Source organism: Pneumocystis carinii (assembly GCF_001477545.1).
Source record: "Pneumocystis carinii B80 chromosome Unknown supercont1.8, whole genome shotgun sequence".
NCBI classification, from domain to species: Eukaryota; Fungi; Ascomycota; class Pneumocystomycetes; order Pneumocystales; family Pneumocystaceae; genus Pneumocystis; species Pneumocystis carinii.
Genome location: NW_017264720.1, coordinates 374,523 through 386,575, shown reverse-complemented (window position 1 = coordinate 386,575; position 12,053 = coordinate 374,523). Strand labels below are relative to the sequence as shown.

At 24.4% G+C, this 12,053-nt stretch overlaps 7 protein-coding genes across 7 annotated transcripts; 4 read left to right on the top strand and 3 right to left on the bottom strand.

Moving 5' to 3' along the window:
* Positions 1-488: 488 nt before the first annotated feature.
* On the bottom strand, positions 489-2,356 carry T552_02035 (hypothetical protein). The gene is made up of 3 exons (XM_018370595.1): positions 2,169-2,356; positions 900-2,125; positions 489-849 (listed from the first exon to the last, which is right to left on the bottom strand). Exons 1-3 carry the CDS (start codon positions 2,316-2,318, stop codon positions 534-536), a joined length of 1,692 nt encoding a protein of 563 aa, XP_018225885.1. The 5' UTR covers positions 2,319-2,356; the 3' UTR covers positions 489-533.
* Positions 2,357-2,687: 331 nt separating this feature from the next.
* On the top strand, positions 2,688-3,265 carry T552_02034 (hypothetical protein). The gene has a single exon (XM_018370594.1). It carries the CDS (start codon positions 2,734-2,736, stop codon positions 3,217-3,219), a length of 486 nt encoding a protein of 161 aa, XP_018225884.1. The 5' UTR covers positions 2,688-2,733; the 3' UTR covers positions 3,220-3,265.
* A 1,154-nt stretch (positions 3,266-4,419) lies between these two features.
* Positions 4,420-5,352, bottom strand: T552_02033 (hypothetical protein). Its single transcript, XM_018370593.1, has 8 exons — positions 5,332-5,352; positions 5,182-5,284; positions 5,108-5,135; positions 4,998-5,065; positions 4,742-4,952; positions 4,673-4,698; positions 4,501-4,619; positions 4,420-4,454 (listed from the first exon to the last, which is right to left on the bottom strand). The coding sequence occupies exons 2-7, from the start codon at positions 5,267-5,269 to the stop codon at positions 4,510-4,512; spliced, it is 531 nt and encodes a 176-aa protein (XP_018225883.1). The 5' UTR covers positions 5,270-5,284; positions 5,332-5,352; the 3' UTR covers positions 4,420-4,454; positions 4,501-4,509.
* Positions 5,353-6,171: 819 nt separating this feature from the next.
* Positions 6,172-7,100, top strand: T552_02032 (hypothetical protein). Its single transcript, XM_018370592.1, has 3 exons — positions 6,172-6,369; positions 6,416-6,748; positions 6,793-7,100. The coding sequence occupies exons 1-3, from the start codon at positions 6,218-6,220 to the stop codon at positions 7,052-7,054; spliced, it is 747 nt and encodes a 248-aa protein (XP_018225882.1). The 5' UTR covers positions 6,172-6,217; the 3' UTR covers positions 7,055-7,100.
* A 278-nt stretch (positions 7,101-7,378) lies between these two features.
* T552_02031 (hypothetical protein) lies at positions 7,379-10,040 on the top strand. Its single transcript, XM_018370591.1, has 6 exons — positions 7,379-7,875; positions 7,920-8,148; positions 8,193-8,689; positions 8,741-9,087; positions 9,132-9,678; positions 9,723-10,040. The coding sequence occupies exons 1-6, from the start codon at positions 7,425-7,427 to the stop codon at positions 9,995-9,997; spliced, it is 2,346 nt and encodes a 781-aa protein (XP_018225881.1). The 5' UTR covers positions 7,379-7,424; the 3' UTR covers positions 9,998-10,040.
* A 495-nt stretch (positions 10,041-10,535) lies between these two features.
* Positions 10,536-11,376, bottom strand: T552_02030 (hypothetical protein). Its single transcript, XM_018370590.1, has 3 exons — positions 11,056-11,376; positions 10,719-11,005; positions 10,536-10,675 (listed from the first exon to the last, which is right to left on the bottom strand). Exons 1-3 carry the CDS (start codon positions 11,333-11,335, stop codon positions 10,583-10,585), a joined length of 660 nt encoding a protein of 219 aa, XP_018225880.1. The 5' UTR covers positions 11,336-11,376; the 3' UTR covers positions 10,536-10,582.
* T552_02029 (hypothetical protein) lies at positions 11,346-12,034 on the top strand. Its single transcript, XM_018370589.1, has 3 exons — positions 11,346-11,648; positions 11,692-11,830; positions 11,877-12,034. The coding sequence occupies exons 1-3, from the start codon at positions 11,393-11,395 to the stop codon at positions 11,986-11,988; spliced, it is 507 nt and encodes a 168-aa protein (XP_018225879.1). The 5' UTR covers positions 11,346-11,392; the 3' UTR covers positions 11,989-12,034.
* Positions 12,035-12,053: the final 19 nt, after the last annotated feature.

Sequence of the window (12,053 nt, the reverse complement as noted above, 5' to 3'; positions counted from 1 at the left end):
TTAAATGTTTAATTATATTTGTATAAAAATTAATATTTATCCTATATAATATTTAAGTTATAACTTAAGTTTATATATTTCAACTATGATGCATTTAGAGTCCTAACAAGCATAGATATTTGCTAAGTAAAACAAATCCAATAATATCTGTTAGTATTATATAAATTATTTAAGAAAATAGATTAAAAAATAATTTTTTTAAAATTTAATATAATATATATATGACTTTGTTGTAAACATAAAAAGATCTAAAATTAAATTTTACAATAAATAAGCAAATAAAAAAACAAAGATGCTAGATACACAACATAAATTTATAGATCCAATATGAACACCCATATATATTCTTAACCTATATGCTTAGCGTAATAAATAAATAAGCAAAATAAATAGTCTTTAATAAATATTATTATAGTTGGATAAGATTTGAAAAGATAAATAATTTATAAAAAATGTTGCAAAGAATATCCTTATTGAGCTAGAAAAAATAGAAGAAATATTATGTAAACGTCATAAAATATTAAGTTGTTATTTTATCGCATTTCACATCCCTCTCCTTTAATACGACTAGTACCATGACAGCTGCGTGCATGTTTCCACCAGAAAATTTCAGCCACTTTAACCTCTTGTTCTTTTATACCTTGAACACGTACCCACTTCTTGCATTTATGACATTTTCCTTCAAGAATTTCTTTTCTATCTGGAATACTAGTAAACCCTGATGTTTTTTTCTTTTTTGAAACACCATTAGCATTTATGGTTACTAGAGGAACTGTTCGAAAAGACACAGGAGGTGAATATGGTAATGCTGTTGTCGGGTTTATTCCATGGAAAAAATTCATATGATACCTAAAATAAAACAATTAAAAAGATTTAAAAGAATTCTTCTAAATATATACCAAAATGCACTTATTTTCATTTTTAACCATACCTCTTTTCCCTGACCACCACGTTCAATATTTTCACAACAAATTGGACACATTCCCATTTTATTTATTCCTATACCTTTGATATATCGAGGATTATAAAGATCATCTGCATCATATTGAATAGGCGGATTACCATTAGAATAAGTAAAACGTGGATGAGCAAGATAATAACGAAAAAAATCCGGATGAATAGGAATATTTTCAGGAAATGTACGCTGTGTAGAAAGAGGTGATGTAGGCCTTGATGAAATAGGTGAAAAAAAATCAGATGAATGCGATGAGTCTGATGATGATTCGCTCTTAACTACAATATTATTATCTAAAAAATCGATTTTTTTGGAATATATGTACGATGGTCGTATAGATTTTTGTGCTGAATATATATTTTGTATATGAGAATGAGAAAATTCTGATTTAAGAAGTATGTCATCAACTTCATCTTCTGTAGCTTTTTGACGAACACGACGAAAGTGTCGACTAGCAACAATAGTTCTTTTATTGTTAGGAAAAAGACGTTTACACGAAAAATTATTTGAAAGCTTCGTCAATTCTTGTCCAACACGTTTTCCAAGTGTCGTTGCACGCAACGTTGATATTCTCTTAGTTCTAAATTGAGCAAGAACAATTGATGAAAGAGCAAGCGTATCTTGTCTTTTTTGACCCGTATTTTCCTCAATCATTGAACTATTCATATTTGTATTCGAAAATTCTTCATTTAATTCATTCTCTCCATTCAATACCATTGTTTTATGTTCTACTGGTATCGATTGTGAAAATTCTGTAAGCGAGGGCGTAATTGATAATATCGTTGCTGAGCTATTACATGTATATACTGGTTCACATTGTAAAGCTGTTTCACATAATGCAATTGAACTATATCTCTCTTTTTTTTTAACTGCTAATGTATTCGTAGATAATGCTGCAAGCGGTCTTCTTCGTCCATTCATTGACGAACTTATCAATCTTCTTCTACTCTCATCTATCCAATTTTTATCCATACATTCTCCCTCTCCCGTCCCTTCCGATATTATTAACGGCTCTTCTTCATGTATTGAAAAATTATCCACTCTTGTTGAATTCTCTAGAACTGGTAACCCTTCTGATACGGACGATTCATTCAAATTTATAATACTACCATTAAACAAATGACTAGAAATACTTTGAATATTCTCTATACACTTAATATCAACAATTCTCTATATAATTAGCTATTGATATCCTTTTATTCTTAAGAAATACTCCATCAACTATGTCATCTTGCCATACTGCAATACTTGCACGTCCTTTTTCTGGAATATATGCGCTTGAAAACGCATTAACTGTTGATGTTAAGAACATGTCGCATGCATTCCGTCTAAATGCATATGATAAATCTTTCTCTGAGTTCATTCAATTTTTTTATACGTAACTCTTGAACGATATTTTTTATATAAGTTTTTTTTAAATAGAAATTTAAAAAAAAAGAGAGATTTGTTAGATTTACATGGAATTCATTATGTATTTAAGTTAAAATATATAAAATGGTTTTTTTTAAAGTATAATTAAAAGTTTTTAAATAAAAGCAGAATTTTTTAAAAAAAAAGTAAAAAAATTTAGAAAAGTAGTATAAAAAATGAGGAGAAAAAAAATAGAGAAAAGAAAGGAAAGAAAAGAGAATTAAGATTAAAATAAATAATATTTATGTAAAAAATAATAAAAATATTTTAAAGTTAAAATTATCGGACTTTTTTTTTTTTTTGAAAACTCGAATTTTAAAAAGTTTTGAAAAAAATAAATAAAGTGTTACATAAGAAAGAAAGAGAATATGGAGGAGAAATATATTTATATAGTTATACGTATATTGGCGATTATAGTTGGGTTATTAATACTTTCATTATCTATTGATATTAACCAACAACGTCGATATAAAAATCATGTTCAGTTAACAGAGATGAATTTTACGCTATTTACAGGGCTTTTTTCTATTATAACGGTGGTCTTTGAGTTTATAAAGTCATCAGTTCATGTTCTTAATCGTCCTATTATTACATTTATTAATGATATCCTTAATTTAATTTTTACATTTTCAGCAAGTGTTATTCTTGCACGTATAACAGGATTCCATTCATGTACAAATGATTCGTATGTGAGGGGAACGCCGGTATTTATGGGATCTAAAGGATTCTGCCGTGAATTCCATGCTTTAGCGTTTTTATCATTAATTCTTTTCTTTTTGTATATCATATTATCTATTATTTCGGCTCTTGTCTACGGGAAGATCAAGGGATCCAATTCGAGGCTTCGTTCTTAAGATTTTTGAGATTTAGATGATTTTATTTATTATAAATATTTGTAATGAACTTAATAATATATTTTATTTTTTCTTTGAATTAATAAAAAAGATAAAAAAATTAAAGGCTTAAAAGCTTGTTTATGATGTTTTTGTTTTTATTAGATTAGTTATTTAGAAAATGTATTGTTACTTTAAGGCTTAGAAGTAAAGTAAGATGAATACATTATATGAAAATAGAGGCAAATAGAATTGATAGAACATTATATTCTGAATTTTTGTATTTTAATAGTAAAATTATTATAAGTAGCAGGGATACAGAGTGTGAAGATGTTTCATTATTATCAGATAGTCTTTTATGTATCAGGTTAACAAAAAAATTATATAAGAATGAATTTTTTGAAAAACATAACTATTTAATTGAGAAGGCAAAAAATGTTAAGAAACGTCATAAATTTCCTAAAAGTTTTTCCTAATATAATCTTCTATCGCGATATATTTTCTGTTTCATCGGTTTCTCTATCATCTTCAAATGTTCATTCTGTAACACAGAATAATCATGTTATAATATATTATTATGAACCAATGCAATATTATTACCCATATTTTACAACATTTATAGAATCTAGTTATATTAAAGTCTCAATATATACAATTTAGCTATATTTTTACAAAATTTCCAATTAACTTTGTTATATCTTACAATTTTCATAAGAACAATTCAAGTAATAGGAAGAAGATGTAGAGTTATAATTAAAATTGCATATACTATATCAATTGAAATAATGACAATCTGTCTATTTTTAAAATATTTTATGTCTTTTCAAAATCCCTGTTTCTAATTTTTTTAGGATTGATATTTAGACATTATTTATGACAGTATAGTTATACTTATAATTGTTGTATGTATTATTATTTATTTTAAATTTCTTTGTTTTTTATAAATTTTAAAATATCCTTTTTTCTTAAATAAAATAACTCAAATATATTATAGGAATTTAATAATTATATTCTATTATTTCAACACTTTTACATTAAACAATTATCAAATAATTAAAATTCCTAGAAAAAGATAATCAGTCAAATTTATATTGGATTTTTTTTATCGTAGTAAGAATATTTGTATTTTTATTATATATTTAAAAGTATTATTTCCTTTGTATTATTGAAAACGATCATAAATCCAATAATAAAGCTTATTTATCTTTAATATAATCATATGTAATGATTAATCTTATGAAAATTTCAAAAAAAATCTAAAATATAAAACTTAAAATATAATTAAAAATATAGTATAAGTACCTTCTTTTTTCAAGAAAAAACATTTTCAAACATTTCAGAAAGAACATATCCACCTCTCATAGAAATTTGTACATTTCGTCGAAAACTTTCTTGATTATTTCTTAAGTCATCTGCTGCATCTTTATAATATTAAAACTTCCAATAAAATCATCCAAAAGACTTATATATATACCTTTATTAAGAGGGTCTTCTGTATTCCTAAAAATTATTAATAACGTTATTAAAAGGAAATTAAATTTACGGTTCAAGAAAAAGATATTGTAAGCCAAACATAATGGCACTAAGACTAAGAACAGGTTTCCAATCTTCCCTTAGAATATTTAAACAAACATTCCCGTTTAAGTCTATATTTGGATGATAAATTTTTTGAGTACACTTAACTTTAGGAGGATCATGAGGATAATTTTCATTAATATTAAATTTAAAACAAAAGGAGCCTCCTTTATAAAAACCTTCCATTAATTAGAAAGATCTATGTTAAAATAACTATAAATAACCTTCATCTGGTGTAATTGTAAGATAAAAATTTAAAAAATCATCAATATCTGGAAATTCTATTTTCATTCTAAATAAAATTAAAAAAAAAACATTTAAAATATATTTCAACGTCTCTGGTAAAAGAAGTTCAGTAATATCTATATATTTATCAATTCTAATTTTTTCTCTGCATCTTCTTTATACCTTTTTGAACTCGGATTTGAGCTGCACTAATTTTATGATTTTTCATCTCAGTATCTAATAATTCCTTTATATTACAAATTCTTAACATAAAGATGTAATCTTACTACTCTAAATTAATATTTTTATTAAAATTTTATTTATCATTTATACATTTATATATTTGTTCTAATTAATATTATTTATTATTTATACAATTATATATTTGTTTTAATTAATGTTATTAATTATCATATCTTTAAATCAAAGTCTTTAAATGAAAGTCTTTAAATTAAAAATTTAAGAAACTTTAGATATATAATTTTAATTTCAATTACTATATAAAATATTCAAGATTTATTAAAAAAATCTAAAGATATATAAATAATAATAATAATAATCATAGTGATTATTGAAAAAAATAAGTATTTACAGACGTTTTAAATTTAAATATTTTTAATTTTGTTAATTAACAAAGAAAATGTATTATGTTTTCTGTTTAAGATATTCATATTTTTCTTTAAAAAAGTTGAATCATATTCATAAATATTTTAAAATTAATAATTTAATACTCTTTTATGACAAAAAATCTCTTTTTTATCATAAATATCTAATTAATATCCCTCTTAATCATATTTCTTTTATCAATTGTAATTATTTTTAAATATCTTTTTATAAATTTATATTCATTTTAAGCTTCAAAAAAATAATATAAAAACTTATATATCAAAAGAAATCTATTTTGAAAATAACAAACCATGAATCCATTCAATCTTAAATTAATACTTCATATAAAAAAATATATAATTCTTTTCATATTATTCTTAATGCTTAAAATTAATACAAAAAAACAAAAATATACATTATCATATATTTATTATAAAATCTAATCATGAATACTTTATTTTTATAATAGAAAAAACCTATAATTCATAAAATCATATTCAATTTTTATATTAAATAATTAAAATATCTTATCAAATATCCGATCTTTTTAAGTTTATTTAAACCTCTAGTTTTGGAATCTACAATTATTAAATATCTTGATATTTAAATCCTAATGCCTTTTACAAATAGTCCCTGCTGTACTCTTCTTCCTGTACTTTCAGATTATACACCAAAAGGTTTTATGACAAAGGTTTCTAACCTTGATGCATATGTAATTGGTAACAATAAAAAACGCACATTAGTATGTGTTTATGATATTTTTGGGTACTTTTATATTTTAATGATTTTAATACAGCTAAATATATTTAAGGTTTTGGCCTCAAACAAAGCAATGCGTAGATTTACTTAGTTCTGGGCTTGATGCAAGAATCATTATGCCTGATTTTTTCAAAAAAAAACCTTATCCAATTGATAGATTTCCTCCTGATACCCCAGAAAAAAGAAAAGAATTTAGTGACTTTATTTCAGGACCTGCTGATCCGGAAAAAAATCTAGAAGTACTTGGTTCTATTATTAAAGAGGTTAAACAAGATGAAACAGAATCCCTTGGTGTTTTGGGATTTTGTTGGGGAGGTAAACTTTCAGTTCTTGGCGGAGGACACTTTGGAGATGAATTGAAATCTGTTGCTATGATTCATCCTGCGTAATCAACTCATCTATTCATTCATTTTTTTAATACTCTAATAGAATGGTTGATCCTAAAGATGCTGCTAATTTAAAAGTACCAGTATGTAGTCTTTTAAGCAAAGATGAACCTGTAGATCAATGCAATGAATTTGAAAAGATCGTTAAAACAAAATCCTTTGCAGATGCTTGTATTTTTAAAACTTTTGACACTATGCATCATGGATTCATGGCTGCTCGTTCAGATTTAACAAATAGTGAAAATGTTGCAAATTTTCGCGAAGGAGTTAAAGTTCTTATTAATTTCTTTAAAAATACTTTATAAAATCTACATCTACATCTACATCTACATATTTATATTTATTTTATTTTATTTAAACTGATTACTTAAAATGTAATTTCTTAGAATATAATCTATGATTAATTACTTTTATAGATTTAAATCTCTAAAAATATTAAATACATTTATTTTACTTGTTTTAATCTATTTATTATATATTTAACCCCTTAAAAAAATAAGCTAAAAATAAAACTATAGCAACAGAAAGGGATAAAATATTATTAACAAAATTACTAAAATATATTACTAAAAGCCTATACTTTGAAAATTAATAATATTTAAAGCAATATATATAAAGACATGCCTTTAAATCTATAAAATACCCCATTTTTATTTTATTAATAAGGACAAAAGAATGACAAAATATCTTAATAAATTTAAAAGACCATATCTGTTTAAAAAACAGGATCAAGTTTCAATAAATACAGAAGAAAATGTAGTTTATGATAAAGAAACAGATACGGGAAATTTTAGAAGTGAAGATCCATGGAATTGGGAATATGTTCTAGAAGAAGAAGTCTGTGATTTATTAGAAGCATGTTATATAGAGGTTAAATCTAGAGGAGTAATGATTCCCTTGGTATTTTTGCCATTTAGGCCTATGTCAGATGTTTTGTCAACAAAAGCATATATTAGGAAGTTTTTTTCAGGGGATAATTCACAAGTAGATAAAAACCAGCTTATTCAAGAGCTTCCAGTGGTAGATATATACGTGATAATTGGGATTATTCGCTGGTGTTGGTTAAGATTAATTGATGGTGTAGTAGGATGGAATGTTTATGAAGCGTTTAAAAAGCTTGAGAAAGGTAGTTTTCAAGTTATAGATTAACTTGAGTTTTTATTATTTTAGAAGCAAAATATCCACATAATGCATTTTTTGATTATATTCCTATAATTGTAAAATCTAGAATCCGGGAAAAAATCATTCTTGGTTTTTTTGATATTCTTTCTGCTATAGCAGCTTATTCAAAAATTAATGGACTTTGTGGAGATAAATTATCAAGGACGGCAGGATGGTGGGCGTTTAATTTTAAAAATAAAGAACAAGGATTTCACAGAGGTTATAGTAATTGGAAAAGGTTTGGTTTTTAATTTTTTAAATAAAATATTAATTATAATTTAGATCGGCAGATGCAAATGAACATTTATTTTTCGCATATCTTAGAAGTATAAAAAAACAACATACTAATACGGAACTATATGTTCCAAATCCATTACCATTGTCGCTTGTTAAATTACTTGATCAAACACCATATCCTTTGTCTGTAACATCGTTAATGACATTGCATCACAAAGATACTCTATGTATTGATATACTTTCAAATATACCTAGTCCAAATATTTTTACAATTCTTCAGCGTGTTGCAATTCAAAGTTTAGATACAGATGATGAGATTTCTTTAGCTTTATGGAAACATCGTGATCATATCGAAAATGCATTGACTGAGGAATCAAAAAGAATTCTTATGTGTATTTCTAATACATTAATAAATACATCATCTTCAAAAGAATGTGAAAAATGGGAGGAATTTATGAATTTTGGATTTGATCATATCGAAAATAGATTAAGTTTCACTAAAAGTGATTCATTACACAAAATAGATAAACAAAATACTTCGAGTAACATAACCTTTAAAATGATATATATGATATATTAAAATGATTTCATAGAAGATAATCTCGATCAACGTTCTACAGACTTGGAATCAAAAACCGATCCTGTACTCTCTCTGGAAAAAAATCCATTTTCACATCATGTATTTCCTTTTGACAATTCATTTTCTCCTATAAATGGAATTCATCCACACTCAAAATTAGATTCCGCTACAAAAATTAATACCGAATGGTTAAATGAAAGTACAATATCAAATAAGATTCGTATTAATTTAGATGAAAGCTTTTGGGCAGTTTGGATTGACTCATGTAGTGAAGAAACTCCTATATTTAAAAAAACATTATTTGGGAAATCTTTTCTCTTTGAAATTGAATTAGATGAGAAAAAATGGGTCGTTATAGAGGTTTAAATTAGAAATACATAAAGGATTAAAATTGATCATTTCAGGAACAAAATAATAAACGCGATAAATGCATATCTTTTAATCCATTTCTTGCAAATTCTTCAGTAGAAAATAAACAGAATTTTTTGAATAATACGGAGAAACATAAATCATCATTTTCAAATGATGATGATCACAAAATTAGGCGTACTTTATCTGAATATTTTAAGCATCAGAAAAATAAATTTAAAATTATACAACGATATAAAACTATTAGAACAAAGAAGAAGTCTCTTTTAGAATATAAGCAAGATATGACAAATAAAAATATTACTAGAAGTTCGACAGAATATCTTTATAGACAAAATGATTCGTTAGAAACATTAAACTCTATAAAAGTTCCATTTTCTTACGGTAAAATTGAATATATGCTAGCTTTGAATAATAAAAAGAAATCTGATATGTCACAAATAAAACAAGATAACATTTCTGATTCTAAAATAGAAAATGAAATTGAAAAGCTACCTATCAAAGATTTAAATTTATATTCATACTCGTTATCTGCAAATAAAAGATATGGAATATTAAATGAATTTAATTTAAAAATTTCAGGTATTTTATATTTTATATTTTTTTTTTATTATTAAGTACAACAGATTATACTAATTCTACTTCAAATATCCATCATTTTGCTTCAAAATTATCTTCTTTCAGAACTTCAATTGCAAATAAGCCAAAAAAAGAACTCCCATGTATACTTGATAATATTAATGATATTCAAAATAACGATGCTATTGTAAATATTTCTAACACAAACTATCAATTAAAAAGATATTTTACACTTAAAAAGTACACTGATAAATTGTTTAGAAATTCAAAACATTCTAGAAATACGGTTCCTATAAACAATCAAATACATAAGGATCAATAAGAGTCTAATTATTTAAAGATTATTATTATTTACAGAAAACTATCGATCTTAAATCTAATCTTTTTTTCTCCAAAATAACTTTAAAATACATAATAATCTTTTCAAAAATTACTAAAAAATCGACATTTATTAACATACAATATCGAAATATTAATATTTTTTTAATTTTTATAAATTTTTACATATTTTATATTTTTTCTTATATTTTATTGCTTTTGAACTGCTAGGAATTAAAATTCAAGACTCTAGGTCATCTTATTAACTATTCTATTAAACTTAAACGCTTTTTTAATCACAAAATAATACTATTTGGCTCATTTAACAAGCAATTGGAATTAAATATTTTAAATTAATGTATTTTAAAAATATTAAACATGTCTTGGCATATAATTCTTAAAAACTTTCTCTATTTCCCCTTCCTATAATGATTACATTAATTTTTATTTACATATTTAAATTAATTATTCGGTTTTTTAATATCTTTAATTTTTCTTCTTAAAAATACTTAATTATATATTTTATTATATCCCTTTCATAAATATACTTCTAATATACATATTATCCTATATTATAACATCTTCTTGTTCATTTAATCCATTCTTTAGGAAAAGTTATATTTTTTTTCGATTTAACATGTCTAAAGTCCTGAGGAATATCTTCAAACGTATCTTTTAAATCCTTTAAAATACATTTAGTTATTATTAATAATACATTCTTATACCTTTGCTTCTTTAATAAGTCTCTTCAATTGTTCATTTAAATGTTTTTTATTTTTATCTCTTTCTGCAAATAATTCACAACTAAGCTTTAATACTCCTGTTAAAGGGTTATATCTCGGTCCTGAAAGTACAATCAATTTATGACGCTCCGTCATACTAAGATTAAGACTATCTAATAACACCTCCATCGTCACTTTTGATTCTGCTGGATGCTTTTCTCCAAGATATGTTGTATATCTAAATTTTAAAATATCCTCTTTTCCAGGAACTTTATATTTCATTGAAAATTCTTTTTAATAATTATTATAATATCCCTTTTTTTTTATTATCATTTCTTACTTGTTAATGTAGGAAGTTCCCAAGCTATTTTGCGATAATATTCTCTAATTTCTCTATGTTCATCAAGATAATCATGTGCTAATGATGTAATATCATCAAATCTATATTCGTTTATATGTTTTTCTATATTTTTACCATCTTTTATTGTCTTAAATCTTCTTTTATTAGAACGGCTATCAGGGCTTTTAAGTTCTGAAGAGGAATCTAAAGATTTAGAGGAAAAAGATCTAATTTTTAGGAGATTATTTAAGGGCTTTTTAAAGAAGATATTAAAAAACATTATATGAAGAAAGAAATCGTCTCGGGTTAAGAATATATATATATATATAAGGATTTGATGAGAAAAGATAAAACAGTATTAGTTACAGTTGGGTCAACACGATTTGATGGGTTAATAATGGGTATTCAGCAAAAATCAGTTCAAGAAGCGTTGATTTCTCAAGGATATTCTAAAATTATAGTTCAATATGGGAAATCAGAAGAGATTTTTAATGAATGGAAGCCAATTAATGGTATAGAAGTTAGTGGATTTGATTATTGCAATGATATGGAGAAAGAATTTGAAAGATCAAGTCTAATTATATCACATGCAGGTAAAAAATGAAAGAAAATAGGTATAAATAATAAATAATAAAGGATCGGGATCAATTATAGAAGCATTAGAACTTAAAAAACAGCTTATTGTAGTAGTTAATGAAACATTGATGGATAATCATCAAAAAGAATTAACAGAAGTAATGAGAGATGAAAAATATCTTATTTCAAGCACACCAGAGTATAAAAATATGAAATAAAATTATTATATTTTTACTAAATATTAGGAATCTTTTATATGCAATAAAAGATCTAAATAAAAATAAATTAAAACCATTTATACTTTCTAATGAATCAACATTTCAGAAAATTTTAGATAATCAAATGGGATTTAGTTAGAATCTAGTTTTATAAATGAATTTTTAGTTAAAGAAATTATAATTGGATTATATATTATCATTACA